This window comes from Poecilia formosa, unplaced genomic scaffold (assembly GCF_000485575.1).
Source record: "Poecilia formosa unplaced genomic scaffold, Poecilia_formosa-5.1.2 Scaffold38, whole genome shotgun sequence".
Classification (NCBI taxonomy): Eukaryota; Metazoa; Chordata; class Actinopteri; order Cyprinodontiformes; family Poeciliidae; genus Poecilia; species Poecilia formosa.
Window position 1 is genome coordinate 1,748,081 of NW_006799977.1, and position 27,491 is coordinate 1,775,571.

General features: G+C 38.6%; 1 protein-coding gene across 1 annotated transcript in view; it reads left to right on the forward strand.

The window, feature by feature from the left end:
• The first annotated feature begins 2,688 nt into the window (after positions 1-2,688).
• raver2 (ribonucleoprotein, PTB-binding 2) overlaps positions 2,689-27,491 on the forward strand; it is an 84,177-nt gene continuing 59,374 nt past the window's right edge. Inside the window, exons 1-2 of the mRNA XM_007550869.2 lie at positions 2,689-3,688; positions 22,387-22,453. Coding sequence (XP_007550931.2) covers positions 3,407-3,688; positions 22,387-22,453 — 349 coding nt within the window. The 5' untranslated portion in view covers positions 2,689-3,406. The remainder of the gene's footprint in view (positions 3,689-22,386; positions 22,454-27,491) is intronic.

Sequence of the window (27,491 nt, forward strand, 5' to 3'; positions counted from 1 at the left end):
TGACTTTTATGTTTTGTCCCTTTGATTTTGTGAAAAATACAGAAAATCTTCTCAATGTCTGATATATTTTTCATTAAAGAAGCCTCATTTATGCTTTATGTTATGCAGTAGTTTATGCAGTATGTTCATGGCTGCTGTAATTAGGACATGAATTGGGCAGGGAGCTCTTTTGGATATTGCCCCCATGTGTTGGGGTCAGCTGTTTTTAGTGGGTCACACGTCCTCTAATCTCTGTTTTGCCATAAGAGAAATGAATCCACTCTGCACCGGTGACAGTTTATGTTGTGTCTGCAGATGGGTTGGTTGATGTGGACCAGGGTTATAACAGTTTTCGTTTTTTCATTATAGTTTAGTTATGTTTGTTTTAATTACTTTTCAGATGTTTCCTTGTTTTTATCAGTTTTTATTGGTTATATATTAAGTTCTAGTTTAGTTTTTATTAGTTATAATAGTAGTTTTAGTTTTTTCATACTTGGTTAATTTTTAGGTGTAGAATTAGACAAGTGTTGTATTATCATTACGTATACATTGATTGGGTACTGAATGCTCAACAGAAGATATTGACTGACTCTGGTGCTTTTCCCAACTTTTGCTGTCGTCATTTTGCAGAATAACGTAAGCGGCGCAAGGAGTGTCGTAATTTACTGACAGCTGACATAAACTGCTTGTGTCGGGAGGGATTTATGGGATTTATTTCACTTTAGGCACCAGCAGCAATTTTCAAATGTATTGGTATCAATGATACTCTCAAAGTAAAAACTGTGGAGAAAACAGTAAAACTAACAATTCCAACAATACGGACAGTTTTTGAGGGTTTTAAACATCATTAATTGGAATTTATTGTGACAATGAAAATTCTAAACCTTATCATGATGATAAATTTATCACGATAAAGGATAAATGATAAATGATAACTTCCTACCACTAGTCTGTAGATACAGCTGCAGATCATTTTCCAACCAACTCTTCCATTTCTGGAAGGAATGCAGGATGATCATATCCATAATCACTCTGCACAATCTACATGCACATGTGTATTTGCTAATCTTCCAACTCCTCCACACAATGAGCCACTTTGACGTTCAAGGTAGGCCCTTCCTCTCACCCTCCCGCCCTCCTGAGCCCTCCTGCTCTCTCTTCCTTCCCGTCCTCACGCCTACTGAGCTCGTCCCAGGTGCCCGCTTTGCCCGCTCAGCCACTCAGCCCACCCACGCCCTCGCACTCTTCAGTCCCAGCGAGCAGCAGCACCAAAACGTGTTCCCGCTTTCTTCTTCTCCTCTCCACCGCCACCCACTCCAAAGGGCTGTGAATCACCGGCTGACACGCTGCATTGGCAGGGCTCTTGTGTTTTACACAGAGAACATCTAACATCTCTTCTCCTCTCAGTTTGTGAAGCGCAGTCCATTATAACAAGAGGCTGACTTTCTGCATAGGTAAAAAGCTTTGGAAGGATGGTTTGCATAACCGCACCATGTGGGGCGTTTGCAGGCCAATGTGATTTATCCGTAACACTCTGCCGGCACGCATTTTGCCAAGGGACCGAGAAAAGAAATTAATTGTTCTCTCATGGAAACGTTGTTCAGCACTAAGTGGAGTGATTCATGCGTCTCCAAAAAAATCAGCCTGTTTAAGTGACAGGCAAGTCCTTGTTGTCTTTCCACAAACCCATTGCTCAGTGATTCATGTCCATCAATCTGTCCACCATCACTACTCACTGTAGAAGCAACACAAAGCCTAAAACCGGGTATTTCATCACCGTTTGTTTTTTACAATTAAAACTGTCTGCTTCATCTATTTGACCTTTATTTGCGTCAATGTTATCCAGACCTCAAAGCATTTCAGAATCAACAAGACTTAAAAATGTATAATCTCAGATGCTCAGACTGACCTGGAGGTTTGTTGCAGAAAAGAATGGACAAAAAAAATGTCCAGATGTGTAAAACTGGTAAAGACATTTCCCCAAAATACTTGTAGCTATATTGGTTGAGAGAACTTTGAGACACATCAGTGTCACAATGAAGAAAAATTAGCTTTAATGTTCGTGATTCTCATGAGAAACTGTGTTTTGGTATTTTTAGTACTGAAAATGAAACTGAACAAACCAAGAGCCAAATGACAAACTTGCTTCATTTTGAAACAGAGCTACACACATTGCCCTTTCTTTGGCCTTTCTGCTTTGGAGTGGACTGAGTACAAGCCTAATTGAAGCGTTCAAACAGTCCACACACTGTACAGTCACTGAGTTTTAGTTACACTGGCTCAGCCACTTGGCAAAGTGAGATCATTTTCACCCACTGACAACTGTGATTGTCTGGACTTCGATCTGCCAAGAAACACTCCACACAGATGGCGAGAGAGAGAACGAGGAGCCCGGTTTCACCATCTCTAAAAGGCCTCGGCACAATTGTGGTCTAAATATTTCCTAAGTGGGTTGATGTGTGCTAGTTGACATGCTTGTGTGTCTATATGAGTGTGGATGCAGCATGTGAATGCGAGTTTACAGCGTGTGTTCCTGTAAGCGACTCACGCTGCCTGCGGAAGCTACATGGGCATTGTGAGGACTCGGCAGGGAGCTCTGCTCCCCTTGTGTTTGCCAGGAGCAGATTTCCACCCACGGTGGGCAGGCAGGCAGGCTGGCTCAGTTGGCTGCTAGGTTGGCATTCACTGGATGACTTGGGTAGACAGGAGGGAAGGCACACAGGCATTCATAGCCACATAATGCACACACAGAGAGCAGGAGAGCTGTGGTGGCTAAAAGCAATTCTCCACTGAATGCCTTTTTTTCCCCTTCAGAACTGTGCTGCTAGAGGAGAATAAGAGCTGAAATGTAGAAGTTCTTTATAGAAACACAAAACATTTTATAGATGCTACATGTGGTTTATTTGATTCGTTTTTTTCTTTTTGCCTAAAATCAGGCTCACAAAAGTTTTAGGTTGAATAGAAACAAAGGTGAACTCTGACTAAGCTTATTTGTAGTACACTGAACAGACAGTTGGGGGCGCAACTAGTTCGAGGTGCTAGCTGCAGAAATCAACTAACAATTTTGGTTTTTCAAACTACATTTAAAAACTTGTTTTTTATATATATAAATGATGTTCATAAATAGATGGAAAAAACTGCAACATTAATTTGAATCACTATTGATTAAGAATAACACCAGACAAAAAATATGGATTAAACTATTTAATAAGGGAGCTGACATAAAGTAAATATAAAATAATTATTTTTCTCAGTTCCTAGAAGGGTAAATTATTAGATCTGAATAGTTTAAATGAATGTTATTGTTGCGTTTATTCTGGGTTGTTGGGACGCACACGCCTCCCACCTGCTCTCTCTCTTTCTCTCACTGTCTATATTTCTCTACCTCTCTCTCTCTCTTTAAACACTTTTCTCTCAGCTTCCCAAGATGGCGGCAGCCTCGTCCATCCAGCCGCCGAGCGTTCACTCTTCTCTCACCCGGGACAGCGCGCTCTCCCCGTACATGGACAGCCCCGAAAGCAGGCAACCGGAGGATGAGGAGGCGGCGGCGGCGGCCGCAGCGCAGCCCTCCGAGCCGGGCGTCTGCCTCCGCGACCTGCCGGACCTGGAGCCGGAGGAGATCGAGAAGAGGCTGGCCAAAACTCGCCGGGAGCTGAGCAACAGGAGGAAAATCCTCATCAAAAACCTGCCGCCCGACACCTCCAACCAGGTACGCCAACAGGAAACTGGTGCAAAAAGTTAACAATGTGCAGCTCACTTTGAGTTTTTTTGCGCTGCAGGGAGACCCGGGAGTAACTCCACGACTCTGTGGTCCAGTTTTCATGAGGCTCTTTTTAAAAAGCAAAACGTGAAAAAAAATTATTAGTTTATAAGAAAGTCATTCGTAAACCCCAGAGGTGATGCGACCAGACGGTTCCCCACCCTAAGATAAAAAACTTTTAAAGCAACTTTAGGAATGCTAGTGTACTTATTCCAGAAAATAAAATAAAATAAAATAAAAAATTCACTTGCCACTTGAAACTTACGAATGTTTTAAATTTGACTAGTTAAAGCTGGTCTTTTAGTTTTTTGTTTGCAAATGCAAAAAAAAAAAAAAAATGCATCTACAAAATTGAATACACTTTATTAAGAAGTAAATAAAAGGACAGATTAAGAACTAGTGTCTGCAAGGTTTAGTGAAAAGTCCTGTGTGCACCATGGATCAGTGGTTTAAAGTAGTCATCTTCCAATTGAAGGTTGTAGGTTTAATTCCAGCTTCCTCTAAGGCACTTACTCCCAGTTTACCAACTGATTTGTGCATAATATGGGTGCTTGAGTGGTCAGTATTGCCTACTAATGGGTACTGGAAACATCAAGTGTAAGTGCATGTTTACATTTATCCTAAAGGGAGGAAAGCATCAGCTAGTTTTCCATTTCAATAAAGGAGCTAGTAAAACAGGTGTGCAATTTGTTTTATGCAAAGTAATATATTTTAACTATTCATTCATCTTAATGTTGACAACAATGGCTTAGAATGATCAAAAACCCTAAGCTCAGTTTTTCAGAATGTTAAAATGCAAAGTAAGACTGACAGGTAAAACAGATTTTTATCAGAGAAATGTTACTTACATGTTACACCCTGCACAATTATGGAGACGACAGCAGACTTTACAGTTGTGCTGCAGCCTGTTGTTGACAACCTCCACGAGGAAGGATAAGCCATAAAAACTCATTGCTGTTGAAACTGGCTGCCTGCACTACTACATCCAAACATATTAATGGAAAATAGAGAGAAAGGAAAAATTATTGAAAAAAATCTAGCACAAACACAGGAAATAACTGTCACTGTAAGAAGCTTGGGTTACAAAGCCCAATCAAGACTTTCTTGGAGTTTTGCAAGGCATGGTCTGTGCCTAGAGTCATTGCTGATACAGATGTAATGGTCTACAGTCATTGGATTCCTTGTACTAAGCTACGTCTGAACCAGATACAACTATTATAGAGTGCCAGAGTCCGGAGGAAGAGAGGAGAAGCCCAGAATCCAAACTGCTTGAGGTCCAGAGTGAGGCCAGGTCAGATGTTGATCTTTGATGGTGGTCCTGGCTACTTCACAGAGGAAACCTTGTATTTTTGTTCTTTCGCTCGAGATTTATGCCTCTTGACAATAAGTTACTGTGTTTCCATTATGAATGTGTGCAAAACTTTGTCAATATTCCTCTAATGTTGAAAGCACACAATTTGAGAATTGGGTTGTTTCCATTTAATAAGAAACGCAATTAAAATCACACATAAAAAGTTGGTTCACATAAGTCATTAACATGCCACGCCAAGATGCTCCAACTGCTTCTTGTCACCTTCTTCTTCATGGTTTGCGGCAGTGGCAACACCTGATTGTTGATCATGTGGCTCATGCGATGTGAGCCACATCACACAAGTGTTTTTGCAAAACTTATTTTGCAGTTAAAAATAATTAAAAAAAATTGATAGAAAAAAACAAAATACCCCATCCAAGTGGCAAAGTTTTTTTTACTAGAAAAAGAAAAGTGTTATTTTGAAATTGGCATCATTCTGTGCAGAGAGTTTATCTTTGTAATTTCAATTTGTGCAACTTTATGGTTAATGGAAACGCAGCTAGTGAGAGTAGAATGTAAGCAGAATGGTACATCCCGAACTTTTCCTTTTGACCGTTTAGACATGGATCAGTTGCCTGTGTTAAGATATTCTGAACTTCTTAAAAGTTGGAAATGGTTTCAGATCAGAAAAAAGTCAGTAGTACCAGCCTCAGTGGAGGAAGTGTTGAAGTGACCTGAGTTTTCTGTGGCAGCAAAAAGCACACAGGATCATTCAGAGGCTCCTCCCCCACCTGTTGCTATGCACTGCATTTTTACTGGTTGTTCGGTTTCCAATTTTTTTCCGGCTTGTGCTGTATTCATTGTCATGTCCACCCCAAACTTTTCTCACAAGGACCAGGTGAAAAATGGAAATGAAAAATAGAGTTGGTGTTTAAAACCATATTTCTTTCAGATTCCTGTAATTGAGGCCAAATCTATTCAATGTATACATATATGTTTTATTTTACATGCACATATTTCCCTGTTTGTGTGTTTCCTTTTTAAAGACTACGGAGTGACTTCACGGTTTATAACTTCATGGCCTTTCTGATTTCCCCCGCTGAGCGTCATTCATCACTTGTGTCAGCATGCAGGCCTCCAGGAGGCAGCGTGTCGAGCCTGCGCCGGTGGCGTGTGTTCCTTCAGGCTTGTAGCGCCAAACATTCTTCCAGAGGCTCGCTGCCAAGGAGAGCCAGCGCTCTGTCGGAGCGTCGGTTCGTGTGCGCAAGTGCGAGGAGAGATGGAGTGTGAAAGAGCGTGACTGCATGGTGTGTGTGAGAAATGACAAGAAGAGGGGAGAAAAAGGGAAAAGTCGCTTGGATTTAGGTGAAGCAGCAGATGTGGGAATCTTTTGCTTTGTGTTTTCTACATTGTTCATGTGTCAGGCCGAGTTTTGAGAAAGGCAGAGCAGCATGGAGTCTATTCAGAGGAGTCGTTCTGACTTTTTGACGTTTGTCTGCATTGGTTTCAGCTGGTTGTGGGTCTGTTCAGATGACATGGGCTTTAGTTTTACAGAGGAGTTAGTCAAATAGAAATGCTCTGAACAAAAACAAAGAGAACGCCACGTTGCAATGCTCAAATAGTGAACAAAGACGTGCCAAGATTTTAAAGAGTTGGTTCCAAAATCTGTTAAAATGTATCGTCTTACTTTGGTTTTAATGAAATAAAGTTGTGAACTGACCATCGTGTGAAGCGCTGTGTAATACTGTGCAGTGAAGTTCCAACCCCGACTGTTTGCTACACACTGCTGGTCAGCAGGCTGAAAGAAGACTACTAAAGTTTGGTCATGCTTTGGATGTATGTCCAAACTGAATGTTGAGATAACAGTATAACTGGTAGTAAATCAACTAATTTGAATTGTTTTATGTCTTTCTGCTTTGGTTTAATAGCAAACATTAACCCCAGATAAAAAGAAGTCTATCAAATTACTGGGGGGGGTGACATTATTTCATGTCAACGAGGTTTTATTGAAGACGTTTCTTCTGGTTGGCATTAGCTGGTTTGCTAAATAAAAACGTGTACTTTCTCAATGATTTCACCCCTTTACCACATTTTTATGTTAGAAAACCCTGCTATGCTAAATTAAAAATGTGTAAATACACTACACACATGGAGAGTCTGAATGTACGGTACATAACTAGCCAGTACTTCTGTGGTTCTGTTCAGCTCCATCTCGCCCGTTTAGCCACAAACCAGAGAGGCCTCTGCTGCAGACCGGATAAGTGTGAGTGCATGGTACACTATGTCAAATATATGGGCTATTGACAGCCTTCATCTCAGAGAGAGGTGGGGGATGGGAAAGAAGGACGATGAGTACAGGAAGAAAGGAAGGGTTGGGTTTGGAATGAAAATGAAATAACTTCATGGGAGCCATTTGGTGGTGAGGATATGAGTCAAATCTTTTTCTATAAGTAGCTTTAATAGTTTTCTAATGATTTATTAAAGCACTATGAGCAGGGCTATCATATGTTTACTCCCCATATGTGCATCATTTCTCAACTGCTCATTAGGTTATTTTTGGCCACAATGTAGCAAAATTGAATTATGTGAAATTCCGGGTTGGTGACTGATTACTGGTATATGTTATCACCAAAAACCTTGATGGGTCCATGAACCATAGATTAAATATTTGTACTGTATGTACAAAATGCATGTCATCATTGCAGAATAAATACATTATTACAATATATCTTTTAAATTTGCTCATCATGTATATGAAGAAAGTGTGGAGTTTAATTAAATTGCTATTCCAGGAAAAGTTCTATTGGGAAATGAATGTCAACATTTTTGGTCTTTTTTATTTTATTTTTTATTGTTCTGACACAAACAAAACACAAAATCCTCAATAATGATATTTTATTATATATTATTTTACTTCTTTCTTAAGAAGTATGAAGAAGCATGTTGTCTAGTCTTAACGTTTTTAAAATAGAGATGTGTATCTTTATGTAACCTATTGGCCAGTTAAAGGAGCCTCTTCTTTAGAAGTTAAATATTTTACATTGTACTTTAAATCAAGTGCCAATGGATTAGGAAACAGGATTTAACCTCATGTACTTGTAGAAACAGAAAAAACTGCTTTACTGTTCTTTAATGAGTTTGTAGTAACTAAACTACTAAAAGATGAAGGTTTCTCTGATGACTTTTATATTTTTTTTTTCCTAAATCAGTTCTATATTTATATATTTCTTTCATGGTTGATGTAATTCAGCACTGGAAGCAGAGGTTTCCTGGTCTAATTATTGAAGTTTTAATTATTGATGCCCTATGCACAGCTCACTCTGCTTTGCACAGTGGGGTTACAGTGTGAAATGTCTTTTCTCCTGCAATCTTTACTGGAGAAAAAAATCGGATCAGTTGTCAAAACAAAATGTTTGGTAGTGTCTGATATCAGACAATTGAATCAACTTAAGGCTTGGTTAGCAATGCCTGCTGTGGAAAATTGTAATCAATAGTCATATTGTTGTTTTAGACACGGAACAAAGAATGACACATTGAATATATTCAAAGTCAGCTGCTGATTAAATTTCATAGCTGTTTTAAGAAAAATGGCTGAGATAAATGTCTCATGTCAGCATCCTTTAGAATGTGGAAAAATGATGAGCTTAAAAAAATTTGCCTGCATGAAAATGCCTGATTAGACTTTTATTATTCAATCACACATTCACATTTGGCGGGTGGGCTCTGATCTCATTGCTCCATGGAAATGCTTTTCAACATGTCATGGAGTGATGGTTGCGTTTCTAACCCCCAAATCACATCTGCCACATGTCAAGTGTGGAGAGGTTCTCTGACCTCGGAGCCCCAAGGGCCTGAATGAAAACCAAACTCATTTATGATTCATTCAATGCATAAAAATGGCACCATTACCAACATATTACATCTAGGATTGATATAGTTTGCCTCCACCATGACCAGACATGCATAATTCCTTTTTGTTTTTCCTGGTTTTCATAAAAATCTGTTTCATAAAATGCCAGCCTACACTGTAAAGATCTAGTTTTCATATCCATAAAGCTACATATGAATAAGTAGTAGTCGCTTACATAAACTTGTGTTGGTTGGATCCAAGTTTGACCTTTACATGTTGACATGTTCTACACCACGAGTCTGTGTCCAGTTGTTTTTTGCATACTGCTAAGCCCAGATGTATTCAAATACGATGAAGCATAAAGTGCAAACACAACTTCCTCCTGTATATCTTCCTCCTCCTCTTCTTCCTCCTCCTCTTCACTTTACATGCTGAGGTCCATCTGTGTCAGGAGCAGATGTTCAGACAGTGTGCAGCTCCTGACAGTGGGCAGCCTGCGGCCCCTTTTCTCACCTATTGAGTCTGTGTGCTCTCGCTTTAATTGTACCTGTTTAATGTGGCATAGTTGCCTTGAGGTTCTGCGTCTCTTTTGGGTCGCACACATTTAAAAATGCACCTGTCATGGTGTATTCTGAGCCAAAGTGTGAGCTTAAAATTGGATTAGAGGATGTGCAAATCTGAAAAGTGACTGTGTCACCTTTAGATAGACCGGGGGAAAAAGAGTTAGATGTTGCAGTTTGGAGGAATTTCAAGGCATTCTTATATGCAGTAACCTGTTTAGAGAAACTAAAATGTCTCACTTCTGTACTTGAATGTAAACATGCATTGTGTTGATCATGAACTGTCAAATAAGCAACATTTACTCAAGGCTGTGTGCTTAGCCCAATCGTCTTTGTATGCATAACGCGTCAAATTCTTTCCTGGAGTTTGTAGAGGATACAACCACTGTAAGCCTGGTCTTTGATAAAAATCATGCGGCCATGTAGAGAGGTCCATGTACTGTATGAAGAAGAGAGAGGATTGCACATTTTAAATCCTTCATCTACTCGCTCTTGCCTGATGGTTCAGTGCTTCACAGTAAAAAACAAAAACATCATCTTCTTTTTAAGAACTTTACAAAGACATCGGCTGCTAAACATTTTTTAACCACTGCAGCATAGAATTTGTCTTCACACACAGTTTTGGAGAGTGTGTTGTTCCAGCTGCACTGCTACAGGCAGACAGAGCCTGCAGCTGATAATCAAGACACCAAAATGGATGATGAGGTTACCGCATCCGAAGCTTGAGGACATCCACGCAGCTTGTCTGAAGAGCTGGCCAAATGGCATCATAAGTGGCTCAGCTCACTCTGGACAATCACGTTTTTCACTCTTCCATCAAAAACTGTTTCTCAGATCAGAGGTCACAGCACCTTCTGAACCTCTGCAGCTCTCAGCACAGACACTTTGCTCTTTGAACCTTTACATATTGTACTTGAAATCATGTTTTTTAATGTCTTTTGACAATATTATATTATATTTAGAATTATGTTTCAATGTTTTTGTCTTTGGAATAACAAAGGCAAAATTCTAATCTGTTCCATTCCGTTGTCTACAATGGGATTTCCCCATATGGTGTAAGTTTATCTCAATATTTTGGATAATCATATTCAATTCAATTCAAATTTATGCACAAATGTACAATGGAGTTTGTACTCTGAGTCCTCAACAACAGACACAGTAAATGCCTAAATCGATAAGGCATTTATAAAAAACAAGATGTAGAATGTAAACTAAAAAAAAACAAAAAAACAACTAAACAAACAGGAGATGTTAGCCACTATGGGCACCATCATAGTTATGTTTCATGTTTATAAAAAATTACATTATTATCTTCCTATTTAAATTAGCAAATTGCAATGATTCTCACATACATCATGTGAGAATCATTGCACATGATGTGCATCTGTTTTCTTCTGTCATTACATGGTAGCTAGTGTTGGACCCGTTAATAATAACCTCGATCTTCTTGAATTTGTTCAGTGAAAATCTGACATTTTTTTCCCATTCAATGAATGCATTAAAACTAAAAACTCAGAAGGGTTTGGGTGTTTAAACACAGCAGTCAACCTCATGTACTTTGCACTTTTTTGCTTAATTAAAAATCAGATAAATGCTAGAGAGATATTCTTTAGTAAATGGGAAAAATCTCGCGAGTCCTTCGCTGGGTTCAAAAGTACGACCTTTATCAAAGTTTATAGCGTTTTTCTCCCATTTGTCTGTTTTCGTCCTTAAAGAAAGGTCGACGTACTCAGAAAAATTTGTGTGTAAATAGTGAGAATTTCTTGCATATTTTAGGCATTTTAAGTGTAGTTTTTTTTTTTTTTAATCATACTACAAAACACTGAGCAGGGTTTACAGTGCAGTGTTGACTATCCAGATAATTCATGTAATTTTTGTATTTTGGCATTAGCTCTTCTCAACTGCTAAGCCGGTCATGGGAGCCATTTGGTTAACCTAGAAATCCCACTCTTTGTGAACAGCTCTTTGTAACCCGATAACACAATAAGCGCTCATATTTTTCACATCACATGATCCCACTGAGATTCAAAACTTATCTGTCAGATGGCAGAAGTGGGAATTGTGCTGACAGGATAAAAGCTTTGGAAGTAACCTCGAAAGAAAAGGATTGACGGGATAAGTGCAGGTGGAGTGAAGAGGAGACTAATTGGATAAAAGGCTAAAGGAAAAATAATGAGTGTGTGGGCGTGTGTGATGTTGAGGAAAGATGGCTTTGTTTTTGGTTGAACCAACAGGGATCTCGTTCATTGAGACAAATCTTTTTATCTTTCGAAAAAGGAAACTCTTCACTCTTATTGCTCATGTTTTTTTTTTCTTTCTCTCTGTTTTGATTAAACTCTGTTACTGTACTTCTTTCCTACTGTTCACATCAGCTGCCATCACTGTGTGTACATGGATGTGTGTCATGGGGCCTTTGAAGGGGTTGTTGCCACTGCATTGGATCCCGCAGGTTCCTCTTCACTACAACTGTCCACCCTTGGTGTTTATACATTAGCAGCACATGCTTGCATCAGAGGGTGCTAATGACGGTGCTATGAGCTGGCGCAGTCATTTTGATGTACGTTTGACTCGTGTGTTTGACCTTCCTGTGGAGGGGGAGACCTACAGTGGTCACAAACCCCGTGAATACATGACGCATGGTGGAATAACAGTCAGACGTAACGGTTGCGTCAGATTGGAACCACTCTGCTGGGTCCATTTGATTCAACTGCTGACAATCAGATCAGTGGGAGAAAACCTGTAGACGTTTAAAGCGGTCAGATCAGAGAAGAAAACCAGCTCAGGTTCCATGTCTAAGCCAGAAACTACAGCCAGTCCACAAAAATGACAACAAAGTGTAAATATACACACTGCTGCTTAGTGTCGTAAGCCAAAAATACCAGCTTGAAGCTATCGAGTCTTCTTAACTGTTTATGTTCATAAATCTCCTTTGAGAATGTTGGTTTGTTCTCTGGAAACAATGAAATCTATCATCCTGTCACTCTAAAGAGGGAAGACTTCATATACAGTGAAGCAATTTCATATCTTAGCTTTTATAACTACAATAGTCATGGTCTTTTATTTATATATATATATATATATATATATATTACGCACACACACAGCGGTTTACGGTTTTAGTACAGGACAAAATTATGAAAATGTGACACATTCCACTTTTCCATAATTTGAAAAACTCGAATGTGCCCACTTTCAACTTGATATAACACTAAAACTGTCTCATGATGAGCACAGCTTGTTCTTACCAAAACGGCCGCTTATTCTCCAAAAGCTTTAAATTTTTGCCTTAATTTTCAGATTTCCACAAGACAGCCAACCTTTGCAAATCTAATGTGCTCCATGATGCACAGACGTTAAAAATAAGAGCACGTCGATAAAAAGAATTTGGGCTAATGTCAATATCTAATATAATATTGCTGTAATGGGCGGCACTATGCACCCTCTAATGCAGTGTTTCTCAACCCTGGTCCTCACCGCCCCCCTGTCCTGCATGTTTTCAGTATTTCCCTTCTGCCACACACCTGAATTGTATCTCTGGGTGACTAACAGGCTTCTGCAGCACTTGATGGTTATGCAATCATTTGAATCAGCTGTTGTGGAATAGAGGTACATCTAAAACATGCAGAGCAGGGGGGCAGTGAGGACCAGGATTGAGAAACACTGATCTAATGGGAGAATTTCAAGGGAAAAAAGCCATTTTCTATCCTACAGTCAGGAATGTAAATTGAATCTCTAAAGTTTGCTAAATACCATCTTCTAATTGTGTGTGTTTTGATCTGAAACCCAGCTGAACTATTCCAGTTCAAAATATGCACATGTGACAAAATTGTTAAGCATGGTGGAGGATCTGTGATGCCATGGGTCTGTGTCCCATCCAATGGCCTTAATAAACTTCTTAACATGGATTTTATCTAGGCATTGGAATATTTATAATTTAAATACTATTCAAATGTATGTGGCATCATTTACTGCAGGTTTGTAGGTTCCTGTTTTCAGGCTAATATGCAAGCCTTGAGCTAAATAGCTAAAATCCTGTCCTCAGTCATTCATCCATTACCTGTAAAAATGTTATTATTAATAAGAGGTTTGATAAAAGGGTAGCTTCTATTACTTTATCAGATTTTATAATTGCTTACTGTGATAAATGGACCTCATTCTGTAACAAGTCAACAAATCAGAAGCTGCAGAAATGATGGATATTTGCAAAATGTTGTGACAGGTGGACTCTTGATATGTTCAAAGTGAGTGACTTGCAGTTCGTAAGAAAAAAAATCAACAAAAAAAAAAACAACCTTCAGTCTGAGCGTGGTTGCTTCAGGGCCAGAGCCATGCAGAGACTGGTGGGTGTGGAGAGGAGGAGCGGGATCACACTGGCTGACTGCAGAATCTGTCCCGTCTCAGGGCAAAACACCTGCTCCCCCCTGCCCACCAGCTCTGCCCTCGCAGAGATCAAACCAACCGCATCTCTGAGAAGGAAAAACATCATAGAGAGCAAAACGCAGGAAAAAGAATCAGTTGGAGTCCTTATAGGTGATCACAGCAGGGAAAACTGACAGAAAATACAGTACTATCAAAGTCTTACTGCTGTCCTGTGATATTTATGCAACTGATGATAAATTTTAGACTATTTTCTATCCAGTAGCTGATTCCATGTTCTTCTAAAAGCTCTTTAAATCCGGTACCAGAATCATAAACTACAGTCTTCAATATGAAGGGCTTGGAAAGCTTGTGAGGTTTTCAGTGTCACTTTAACAGTCAGGAGCACATGAAGCCTAATTTTTGAGGTTTGAACGTGGCAAACCTCCTGGAAAGTAATAAGTAACAATGTCATAATTATGTAAAGATATAATTATGAAATTTGTGTGCAGGTATAACTGTTTTAATTTGCTAAGACAAAAATTAAATTCTGAAAAATAAATACATGCCACATCACGCAGTCCATCTAAACATCAGGTCTGACTCAAAATCCAAATCTTTACTCCACCTGTGGCTGACTTGGACTAGTTGGACACAGCTGATCGGGTGGATTGATGCGTCCACGGTGACAAACAACACCTCTATTACACCACTTAGGATGTTTGGCTGAGAAAACAACACATTTACAGTGCAATTTCATAGAATCTCACTTCAAAACAAAATCTGAAATATCCCTTTAAAACAGGTTTGGTTGATTATTTGCTCCCATCTCAACCATTCTCATCTTTTCTCCTGTTGTTGTGGCTTTGAGTCTCTGCTGTTGCTGCCCAGCTTCAGTGCATCATGTGTGTTTACTCAACTGTAATTTAACACAGCATCTGCTGATGGGGAGAAGATGAAGTGCAAAATACAAACAAAGACATTACTTACTCTTTTATATCAAAGCAAAAGGGAGAGGAATTTGATTTGGAGGGCTTTTTTGAATGACGATTACTGTCACAGAAAAGAAAGAACAACAAATCATTGCCCAGCAGTGAAAAACAAAAGCGGAACAGAGTGGAAGACGACTCCAAACAAACTCTGAAGCAGGCAATCCTACCTGTGTGCTTGGAGTGTGAGGGTGCCTATGTTACTCAAGGTGTGAAGGCACGAAGTTGGTGTTTGAGAGATAGAAAGAAGCTCAAAAAGGAAAGGACATCTACACACTGGTATTTCTGCTTGTCTGCTTGCAATGTGTGAGTATGCACTTTTTCCACAGAGCTCTCCTGGCAGCCATTTAATGGGCCAGTGATCCGTGCTGTGCATGGTTCGAGCCACCTGTCACAAACACAGACAGAAACAGAGCTCGCTTCTTCCCAAATATGGGATGGAATATAAAAGCTTTCCAAGGTCCCTTAGCGACAGTTAGGCATAGTTATAGTTTTCCTTCTTTTGTGTATTTTAATGCATGGAGGTTTGAATGTTAAACTGTCTTACTGTCAAGCATTAACTGAATACAGTTTGTGTGTTTAGATACTGAATAGAGGCCATTTTTAATGCTCATTAGTGAGAAAATTGTCAGCACTAAAATCTCAGTCTTGTCGTGACAATTGAACAGGCTACATGTTGGCACCTTTTCCTGAGCTGCATCCTTTCATCTTTTATTTTCTCTCTAACATACAGACTCCGTCAGTAGGTCAAGGACGCAGTTAGTACCGGTAAGGAGGCCATTTAGAGTGGTTGTCCTCTAATCCACACCTTTCCCTCCTGCAGGTACTGAGCTGGAATGATGGCAGACTGTTACTTTGTAGCGGTGAGCCATCTCATTTTCAAGAGCTAAACAAAAGGAGAATTTGTGTTTGTGTTTAATAAATGAAACAATGTCGCAGTAAGCATGGTTTTCATCACAGATACTTGATCTTTGTGTGAAGAGGAAAATCCCACTTGTTTATCTGTCTCGACTTTCACTTCTCCATCACCTTTCACAGCGTGTAAAAAGTGTGATCTGTGTAGAGACTTACTGAGTGGTACATGGGATAGCAAATGTCTAGTCTAACAAAATTATAAAGTGGATGCATGTAAATTTAGAGAACAGATTATAGATGATTTCAGATATAACTGTCTTAACCTGTCTTGGATAACTTTGGAAAAGAGATGAAGCATCTACCAGAGGTAGGCCTGTATGGGGCTGAGCACCACTGATGAGACGCCTTTCTTACTCTTACTTTGGGTCTTGTTGTATCAGCTCTTAGTGAACCAGACTGGGTCCTATGATCTGTGGTTCTGAATGTCTCCTTCATCAGCTTACTGGACGGAGAATCTTTGCTCAAATTGTGTTTGACTGGGCCTCAAGGTTGTCTGTCTCAGGAAGGACTGGCTGTTTTCTTTTGGCAGTGGCTCATTTCAGAATTGGAGACACGAATTGCAAACAATTCAAGAACAGTCCTCCTTGAAAGTTTAAAAAAAATACTGGAAATGCAAACAATACAACTAAAGTTTTAACAGCTTGGAACAGCTTCATGTTTCTGTGTGTTGCTGGTCAGTAACTCTTTCTGTCATTCTTACTGAAAAATTAGTTGGGAGGTGGGGGAGTCTTAGATTCATTGACTTTAAGTTTTCCCACATAAGCTGTTGTTTTATTTAAGCAGAATTTCATTACATTTTCAGCATTCAGTTTTATTTAGTCTCTCAACAGCCTTTGTCTTGACAATATATGCCAACCTGCCTCTTGAACTGCCAGTTCATTAGTCATGCACACCCTCAGAAACAGATTTATTTCTGAAACCTGGCTAAGCCAGTCCAAATCAGAACTTTTCTTCTTTTAAAGCCATTTAGATTTTGGTGTATGCTCTGTGTCCAGCAGAAAATTACATGCATGGTTTTTTCCACAAGTACAAAGCATGGAACATCCTTGATCTTGAGAAACTCACTTTTAGCATCCTTTATTGAACGCATAGTGAAGTCACTAGTCAGAAATTCTGCTAAGTTTTATACTCTAAAAAACCCTGTTGATTGGACATCGCATGGCTCAGTGGTAGAGCGTGATGCATAACGTGCTTCATGGTACACAGCTGTCCTCTGTTCGATGCCTGACCCATCTGATGCCACTTCCCCTTCTCTGTCTGCCCTTCTTCCCTTCCAGCTGCAGTTGAATGGAGACCACTGGTCTACTAAAATCTTAACAAAAACCCATCATGCTAGAAACAGTTTCAAAGCTGTAGTCGAGGAACAAACTGGTGATTTCCTGATTTCCTAAATTGAGGTGAAGAGCACAAAAGAGTAGCATACTTCTTTTTTTTTTTTTTTTACTTGAACACATCATCACTTGCACAGATGTTATATGTGCCCTATTTTTTTATTTTTGTTCAAAACCTTTTTAATGATTGATAGGCTGCACATCATTGTGCTGTGTTAAGGAAGTGGAGCTTATCTCTGGATGGCCAACCCCTCCTATGAAAACCTGTGAAACCCCCCGCTGCATCCCAATATTTACTTTTCACCTTAGTTCCACTCTGAATCTGCATGTATATCAAACTTAGCATTATGAATCCGATTAAGGGAAATGTGCATGCTTGAGTGCAAAGTTTCACAGCTGTAGTTTTAAATTGGAATAACAGTTTAGATAAGGCTGCTGAGGTCGATGGTGCATTGCATCTTGTTCTGCAGCTGTTAAACAGTGAATTACAGCTTGAGGCAGCGGCAGTGTGCGATGATCACGGAGCAGACAGGTGGGAAGGTCATTATCAGCTGTTCGAAGGACTACTAGTGATTTTATTTTCTTCTTTTTATTGCTTGCAACCTGCATGTATTTCTGCCAGGTGCAAGATCGGAATGCTATGCGTTCTTTATCAGGCCATGTGCTCTGAAGGCAGTTTTACTTTCAAACTTCAGCAAAGTGCGCCCCCACACATGCATGCAGGGAAATAAGCGGTCGGCTGCTCATGGTGATACTGGCTGGGCTAACTTGAAATGTCAGGTTTTGAAAATGTTAAAGCCTGCAGATTGATTGTTATTGCTAAGAATGAACAGGAAATATTTTCAGAACTGCAAGGCTCAGGGAAACGGCTTTGGTCAACTACCCCCACTGGAGGGTAAAAAAGGTAACTACCATGATGAGCACCCAGAAGGAATGGTCCAATTTGGACAAAGTTGGGTACACATGCACACTTGCAATTTGTATATAGTTCACCAAATAGCATAGAGTAGCTGGTATTGTTTCTGTGTGGAGCACATAGTGTTACAGGCAGTTGCTGGAGTCACATTGTAAATAGTTCAGCAGCTGTCTACCATTTGCAGTTCCTGATTTCTTAGTATACTTTAAAGCTGCAGTATGTGACTTTTATGAAAATATTTCCAATATTTCCATATTTGTTAAAACTGTCATCATGTTGTGACATTATAATAGGAGACAGATAATATCTGGGGGCGGGGGGGACTCCTTCACCTCTTCCCAGTGCTACTGTTGTAGGCTGTAAAAATGCACCAATCCTGGTCAAAAACAACCAGTGAGAGCCAGGAGGAAGGTCCTAGCTGTCAATCAGCTCATGTACGCGCTGCTAAATGTGCTAATTGTGGAGAAACAACTTACGGTTCCAAGAAAACTGACTATTTGCCGTCACAGGTGGCTATGCTAACTAGCCTTAGCATCTATGTTGTGGTGAACCAGCTGAAGCATAGCTTCAAAAGTTAAGGGGCAGGCTATGCACAAGCGTGATTGACAGCGTAAAAACTCTCCCCCAGGCTGTGATTTGTTATTTCTGACTGAGTGGTGTATTTCTGCAGTTAGTACTGGGAGCACTAGGAGTAGTAACTGTTTCTGTTTAATAAAAGTTACATAAAGCAGCTTTAATGCATTACGTAAAGTGAGAGTACCCTCTGTTTGTTTGGTTTGGCTAAACAGGACCTTCAACACATTACTGGGGTCCCTCACATTTACAAGGGCCTTTAAAATAAACAAAAAGAATACCAATCTGAATAAAACCCTTTTTAAAAATAACATCTAGATGAGTATGTAAGCTGAAATTTTAATAACTGAAAGGCAGAGACTGGCAATAAAAATGGCATATGTTTAACTGTTCAGACTGAGAAGCTCAGAGGAGATGCAGCTTTGTTTGGGCTCTATAAATAGTCTCTAAACATCTTGTTATATGTTGAGAGAGCTGAACTTTCAGCCCAGTTGAAGTGCACAACAGCAAATGGATGCACATTGAAACATAGTAATGCACTCAGTGGGGTAATTTACGCTGGTTTTACTATCACAAAGGGCTCTGGAAGTCACTGAAATAATATTGATCCTTTCCTTCCTGTCTTCTGGTTTTTTTAATGGTTAATTTGCAGTAAATGTGGTGGAGATATAAGGGTGCATAATGGAACATTTTGTTATACAGATTTGTTCAAAAATGATGCAATGATCCATGATGTGCAACATCTCAACTCTGTACAGGAGTGGGCTGGCTGGTTAGATGGATACAAAAAGAGAATAATGTGTCAAATCACCAATACTCATTTTATTACTGCTCTGGGTATGTAATCGCCCCACTGAGGGACAATAAAGGATATTTGTATCCTGTTCTTTTCAGGTTTTAAGGGAAATAATGTGATAAGTTTGTGCATACAGTCTGCCTACATAATCTCCCAAAACATGTTAAATGTGTTTATAACAATATGACCATGAATTGCATCATTATTACAATGCAGAGTTCATGTCTTTATTTTCCTTTTTGAATAGGAGCAGAAAATGCATCCTTTATTCTCTAACGGTGAATAAACATACTGAAAACATTAACTGCCATCAAAGCGGTGTCCTCTAAAAACTCATCAGTTCTTGAGAAATGTTATTCAAATAAATGCAATGTTATAGATCTCATCTCTTTGCAATAATACGGATATCTGCTTTTTTGTGCATACAAATGTGGGGTCATTCTGAGCTGTTGGGACAGAGAGGCTGTTCATAGATTACAAGAGTTACAGAAAAATAAGGTCTGCGAAAGACATAATATCCTCCTTTAAATAAATACAGAATATGAAAAAAGAGAAATAAATCATAAAATTAATAAAACTAATTAAACAATAAGATTGGATATAAATTGAAAAATGTAACATAAATGTTGCATTAATACAAATAAATAAACATTAACACTTATTAAATTACTTGGGAAAGTTCTCATGTCTTGTGTTTTTGAATGCTTTATGTGGCATATTAATTATTTTATTGACCCATTTTTTTATTTCTTTATTAATTGACAATTTTAGCAGCATCTGGCCTTCATTGGTCCTCATCTTGAGTCTGAGAATTACAAAAGGTTGCCATCAGTTTTTGAATCCAGCATATCAGAAGAAAGGCACTTAGAACAACAAAAGAACAAGCTGGTATACTTGATTCAATCTCCCTGTTTGAAAAGCAAACAGAAGTCAGTCGCCCCAAAAATGCAACGCTAGAAATCAGTGTTGAACTGGACTCAGTGGAGCTAAAGGTAGACAGAGCATGCAAGAAACCTTCTGGACACAGACCTGAGTTTTTACAGCCACATAAAGTCTATCAGTAAACCAACTTGCTATCATCTTAAAAACATTGCCAGAATAAAGGTTTTCTTTTGAAAACAGAAAAAAAGGAGAAACTTGGGCTTGCTTTTACAGTTGGTAGGAATATTGTAATAATTCATTTACAGGTTTCTAAAAAAAAAAAAAAAATCAATCAAGTACCTGCAGGAACATTGATCATATGTCACCAGTTCTTAAACCACTGCACTGGCTCCCAGCTTTGTAGAAGGAAAGACTTCAAAATGTCTCTATTGGTCTGTAAAGCACTAAACGGCCTTGGCTTGAAATGCATGTTTGAATTACTTGCCAGGCATGAATCATGTAGAGCCCTCAGGTCTTCAGAGACCTATTTGATTTAAAGATCCTCCCCGACCTTTAAATCTTAAGGACAGTTGAGAGCCAAGGGACTCTTGTTCTGCTCCGTTTGGTGTAAACTCTTTGATAAAGAGACTTTAAACCTCAGAAACCGTAGTGAGGGAAACTGTTTACAACGATTCTGTACTTTGATACTGGTACCACAATACAATGAAAGGGGACACAACGGTTCATTTGCAGACCTCGGAGACAGGGATGCAAATTTATCATTTAAATCAGCTGGGCTGGAACAGAAACACAGCATTACTTACCTAGCGTGTGCTACCACTTTTGTTTGTACACATCGCATTACATAAGGTCAATGCAACAGACCACAACTTATTGCAGTCTTTACTATGGATAACTATAGACCTGCTAGCATGAGTTAAAGGTTCATTTATGTAATGCAGCTTTAGGTATAAATCTGATCTGGTTTTGCTGTGTTTGGACTTGCTGCTAACATTAGCCTTCAGGGAATAGTTTGTGTTTATGTAAAGCAAGTTCATACCGGCCATTGCTGCGCAATACAACCATGCATCTTGAGTGAATCAATAGAAGTTTACATAAAAAGACATCTTATTTTTCTTGCTTCTCTTGTTTTAGGTCATTTATTTCTATTTGCTAAATGGAACAAGAAAGAGATAATCAGTCAGATTTGTTTATTTGCTCAAATTAGAAGTTCACACACATTTTATCAGTGTTTATCATTATCTTTGTATGCCTTGGGTCAAACATTTTTACGTTTTCTTCCACAAGCCTCTCATTCAGCAGTGAGCAGGAGTGCAAGGATCTATTGCTGTATTATTGCATCTTCTTGCTTCTCGTCTTTTCTCACCTCATCATATCCAGTCACCAAAGAGACAAATGCATTTGAGCTGGAGAGGAGGATCTGATTTACAGCTTTGATGCATCAGCGTTCGCCTCTCATGTGGCTTGAAGTTCTTCTGTCCTTGTGTGGCTGAAAGAAAGAAAGCTTTTCATCTTAACAATTTCACTTTTATTAACAAGTAGCCACTTATTTAAAAGAACACTAATTTGTTTCTTTTTAATAAAGATAATGAAAAATGTTTGCCTGTGATTAGCAGAACTTGTGAGCTTTATCATTTCAGTTATTTAGGATTCTGTTTAGTCTTTTTTGGTTAATTGCGGCTCCTGAGATCAGTATGAGGAATGAGACTAGCAATCAAATTATGTAAAGAACAAAATGATTCCCTACTTGCAAGTTTAAGAGATACTGAGGGTTGAATGTTTGAGCCAGTTCAAAGATGAACAAGCACGTTGAGGGCAGTACTGGGCTCTTCTCTCTTTGTATTGTTTGGTTTAAGTTGGTGATGCAATTTATCTATTAATAAATTAATCTAATGTTCTTATCAATCTTATCAATAGAATAATGATTAATTGATAACATAAAGGGCTAACATAGTATAATAAACTAATCTAAACTAGCAAGACTGAATGTTTCTGACCCTTTGTTTAGACCATTTAGACTAAATGCATTGGCATCATTTGCTTATGTCACCAAATTGAATAAGAAAGATTTCTAATTTTAATAGAAATAAGTGGTTTTGATTCTGTTTAATATTTTAAAACTGATAATTTGATAGTATTTTGTAAAACTGTTTGTTTTGTTCTAACTTATATTCATATGTCATTGCAGGAAGTCCATGAAATTCTGAAAGAATATGAGCTGAAGTACTGCTTTGTGGACCGCAACAAAGGCACAGGTATGAATTACAACTGACAAGTCACAAAAACACGACTGTTTCCTAACACCTACGAGTCAGAGGCTTAACTTATCATTTCCAGGTTTTGTGATTAACAACATTAGTCCTTTTGGGACCATGATTCACAACAATAATATCTTGTTATTCTCAATTAATAACACTGTGCCTCTTGCACATTACTTTGCAATTACGTTACAACTAAAGTTCTGCATGACTCTTTCTGAAGAGGTTCTGTTAATGTTTGGCAAGGTTGGAAGTTACACACAGATAAAAGCTTAAAGGCTAGAGTTTATATATTGTCTAATTTAGTAGAAAATTATACATTACCATTTTAAATGGGCTGTGGTTTTAAAAAACATATGTAGTCATTTGCTGGAATCCACTAAACACTTCTTCCTATTATGCATAAACTTGGATACAGAACATCAGGGAACAGAGTGTGAACAGAGACAGTTCAGAAGTGTTTTGTTGCAGTCGTGTGTTTAAGATATGCAGACTGGTGCTGTTGTGGAGGATGCCGGATTTTAATAAATGATTACAGAACTTGAGCTGCAGTTTAATATTCCCTCCTGCTGATTTCTCAGTGCAATGCTAATACGCAAAATGAATAAAGAGACATGATGAGGAATTACTGAAAAGTTCTGTGTGACACTAAATTTAGCCAATAAATCACTCTTTGTGCACTGAATGTCAGGAATTTTTTCTTCTCTTGTTAAATATTCGGAGATCTGAAACTATTGAGGTTTTAATCAAGGAAATGATAATAATAATAAAAAAAACCCTACCACCGAATTCACTCAACTGAATCACAATGATGAACGGAATGCTAAATACTGCCTTATTTAAGGAGCTTTTTCATAACTGCATGATGGATCTTTAAACTTTTAAAATATGGTTATTTGAAAGAGTGACATTTTACAACTGCTTAATTATCTACTATACTTAGTTTTTAGTTATTGATACATATAAAAAAGGTTAGCTGGAAGAAAAACTGCAAACAAAAATGAACCTTTCCTTGTGCTTGGATTTATTTAATGAATACTATGTGTTTTTTGATTTTATTGAAAATAAGTTGATCTCTTGATATAAATTGAAAGCATTCATTATGTTGTGTCACTCTATAAGCACGGCCTGTTACTGGCATAGTAGTTTATCTGGACTTTAAAAGTCACCGTTTTAAAAGCCATTTCATTTTTCTTGAAATGGTGGATGAAGTGACCTGACATTTTACCTACTGTATGGATTATACTTTTAAGAACTAAAATAAAATCCCAAGTCTCTGCTTACCTTGGTTAACTTTTTCTGATATTTAGAAATGTTTTTGGAAAATATTTATTGCTAATAACATTCCAACAATTTAGAATTCAAAGCAACAACCTGAATTGCACACGTTTAAAAAACAATCTTATTTCTTTAAAAGAATTCATTTTTGGACAGGACAAGTTAGAACAATGTAATTTTTGCTTTGTTTTTTCCCTCTTAGCAAGAACATTATTATGACTGCAAATTGGAGGTTTTCTTTCATATCTTCCCAGATGAAGTTACCGGCAGACATGCATGGAACTGTCAAAAATAGAAAAACAGAAAATCTGTATTGGCAAAGAAAAACCTAATTGATCTGTCTTTAGTTACTGTTGTGTGGATGAATCGACTAAACCAGCAAAATTTTCTTCTAAATCCTTTTGTAGACCCATTTAAATATAGCTCTACCTGAGAGTTATGTTTTGAAATAACGTGTAAAGCTGTGCTAAGTGTCATTGTGTCCATATTTTCTTCACTTTCTGACAGTTGCTGCTCAGAGGTCTGGAAATAGAAAGAACACACAAACACACAGATTCGACCCCCTGCCCTGAGAGTGTCCCTTTCCAGGGAAATCTTACTTAGTGTCTATATTTAGGCCCTACAGCCAGCCAAGCACCTGAAACTGAACACTTTTAGAAAGTGGTGGGGACTTGTAAACAGCTGAACTGTCAGAGGAGCAGCCTATTCAAAAGGTTAATGGGGGGCCTGATGGAAAAGTAGTCCTTGTTGGACCTTCAGCCTTGCACCGCCTCCAATTAGGACTCTCCTGCAGGACTCTATTAATGTCGGACATGAAGAACATGACAGCCCGCTTAAAACAAAGTTTGAATTTATGTCAAACTTAACATTACAAGCAGAGGCGGCATTTTCCTATTGTTCTCTCCCATTTGCTGTCATTTTGAAGCTGCCTCCTTTCTTTGTCTTACTGTCTCATAAATCAACACATGCACCATTTTTTTCCTTCATTGCTTCCTTCTGTTCACTGGAGAAGTACTCACTTTAATTTCAAGGGCTTGCTTCAGTAAGCTGACAACATAATGTGGAGACTTCTTGTCAGGGTGTTGGCTTATCTGAATGAGGATTGAACATGTTTGTGGAGGCATAAGGATGCAACCTAAAGAGTTCGGAGAAAACTGTGTTCCTTTAAAATTATTTTTCTAGGTAATATTGACATGACTGGTATTAAGACACAGCACTGCTGCAGGAGTGAGGCTGGTGGGACGCTTTTTCTGCTCCAAGGCATAAGCATTAATAGTCTCATATTTCTGCTATAAGTCGGTTCCTGTGCAACAACAACTTACATTTTAGGCTCTGCATGTAGAAACGTTTGGTAACTTTAGGATCCTTGTCATGATTTTTTGCTTTTGGAGAGATTGGCAAACTGCTGACATTCAGTTCTAACTTTTTATTTTTACTGAGCATAATGGTAGTTTTCACCAAAGTGAATGACTGAATGAAACGTAGCAAGCCTGCAAGAACTGTTTTGGAAGCAAGGAGGGAAAAAGTGAAACTAAATCATAATCCTGCATTTCTGTTACCTTGGAAGTCGGATCTCATGGATAGGTGGGAGGGCATTCTAGCTGAAGTCGGAATTTCCCAGTTCTGAGTTCAACTGGAACGCAGCATAAATAAATGAAATCAGATCTAACCACGAAGAAAAAAAAACAAAAAAAACATAGACTATACTATTCTGAATAATCAATGGAGAGGTCTTTATTGCCATCACAGCACTCAAACCCTCATTATAATTGCTGGCCAACTTTTTGCTTGTTTCCACTAATATTTGGAATATTCATCTTTAGTGATGAACTCCAAATCTTAAATTCTCCATTCTTGCCTCCTCAGATTCTGTCAGATTTAGGTCAGAACTCTAACTGAGCCACTCCACAAAAGGTTTCTTACCTCTCGTCAGAGGAAACGTGGGCAAAGTTAAGATGGCTTTAACCATAAATCTAAAAAAACATTTTTTACTTAGCTGTAAAAATGTAAAAATCTCACTTCTAATTTAATTTAATATTTTATGCAGATTTTTTTAAACACCCCTTCTTTCTGTTGATCGTGATTGTATCCCTTGTTTGAATCATTTAAACAATAATCAATAATCAACCGAAAACACCTTTCTGAGCAACTTTTAACGCCTAGATATTTTACAGAACCTCATTTTTAACTCTGAACTAATTAAATCATATAAACTGATTGTGTTCCGGTTGCTAAAGCTAGCACAAATCGGCATGTGGTTGGTATGTTTGTTTCCTCCTCTACTTGTTTTACCAATCATTGATCAGTCTTCGAGAGACGCTTCTGATTCAGATTAGTATGCGATCGATTGGATGTTCTGCAGTTGAAGTGGTCCAGCTCCTACAGAAACAAACAGGCTTTTTGTGGTCGTTAAAATATTCTTGTAATGTAAGTGGCAGTCAACAGGATGCAACAGGGAGGATCACTGGATAAAGTGTGTGTGTGTTGGGAGATCCCTGACCCTCTCACTTGGAGGTGTAAAGCACTGATTTCATGCCACTGGAGTGTGTGTGTTGACAGATTTATTTTCCTCTTGACTCCGTGACCCCGCACCCCACACCCCCGCTTGTCACCCTACCACAAACCTTTATCCATCAAACCCAGAGCCTGTTGGTTTATGTGTGATATATGTTGTTGTAAATGTGTGTGTGCTGCCAGAGTTCTGTATACACACCGTGTGAGTCATCAGATTTTGTTCTGGGGGGTTTTAGTGGCAGGGAGACCTAGTTTGGGTCTGTTTTTCTGTGTTTGTGGCGGACTTGCCAACCTCTGGATCAGCTTTCAAGGCAGCTGTATAACATCAACCCAACCGAGTGTTTATAGTCTGACTCACGCTCTTTCCTTTATCCCCTCTGCCTTTTCAGCTTTTCTTTTTTTTTGTCTCTCTCCAAACACTCAGTCTGAGAAATATTGTCTGCTTTTTGATAACTTGCGCAATGTTCTGTACACGTAGCATCTGGAACGTCATGTTAAAGTTTAGATTGAGACCCTCTGCATTGCTTACCACTCACACTAGTGAATGTTTACTTTTCTTCATACTGATAAAAAATATGCTACTGGTGTTGTTGTCTCTGTAACTTGCTTCACAGCAATGGTTTATATCAGGCTGAGGGTAAAAATGAGTTTTTGTTGAAAGTAAACCATTGTTTTAGACTTTTTTTGTACACTTTTGTGTTGTAAATTTAACAGTAGTGTTCTTAGTTCTGGTGTTGAGCCTTTCTGTCTATATTTTCCTGAAACTTCCAGAACTATTAACTAGGGATACAAACAGTTAATTAACTTATGATTAATTGTCGATAAATTGTTTATTAGATTAAAATTAGTTCTATTCGATTTACTAATAACAACCGCTTAGATCGTTTTATAGCATAATTTAGCAGCCATCCAGCAGAGGGCGCTGCTGGTTATCCTTCAGTGGAACCAGTTGATACAGAATTAAAGATGGCGGCGGCATCCCAGAACAGGAGAGAGGAACCGACCGAGCTAAGGAAGAGCTTGGAATGGTTATTTTTTGAAATATAAACACTCAGCAAACTCCTTAAGTTAGCACCTTAGTGCATATTTAACTGTTCTGCATGACGGAGCACTGCCAATAACTCAACCAAAAACTACTGATGTGCTACGAAAACTACTGATGTCATCACATCCTACGAGGATGTGATGACAGAAAAGCAGAGGGCATGCACAGCAAAATTGTAACATGATAGAAAAAAAACGT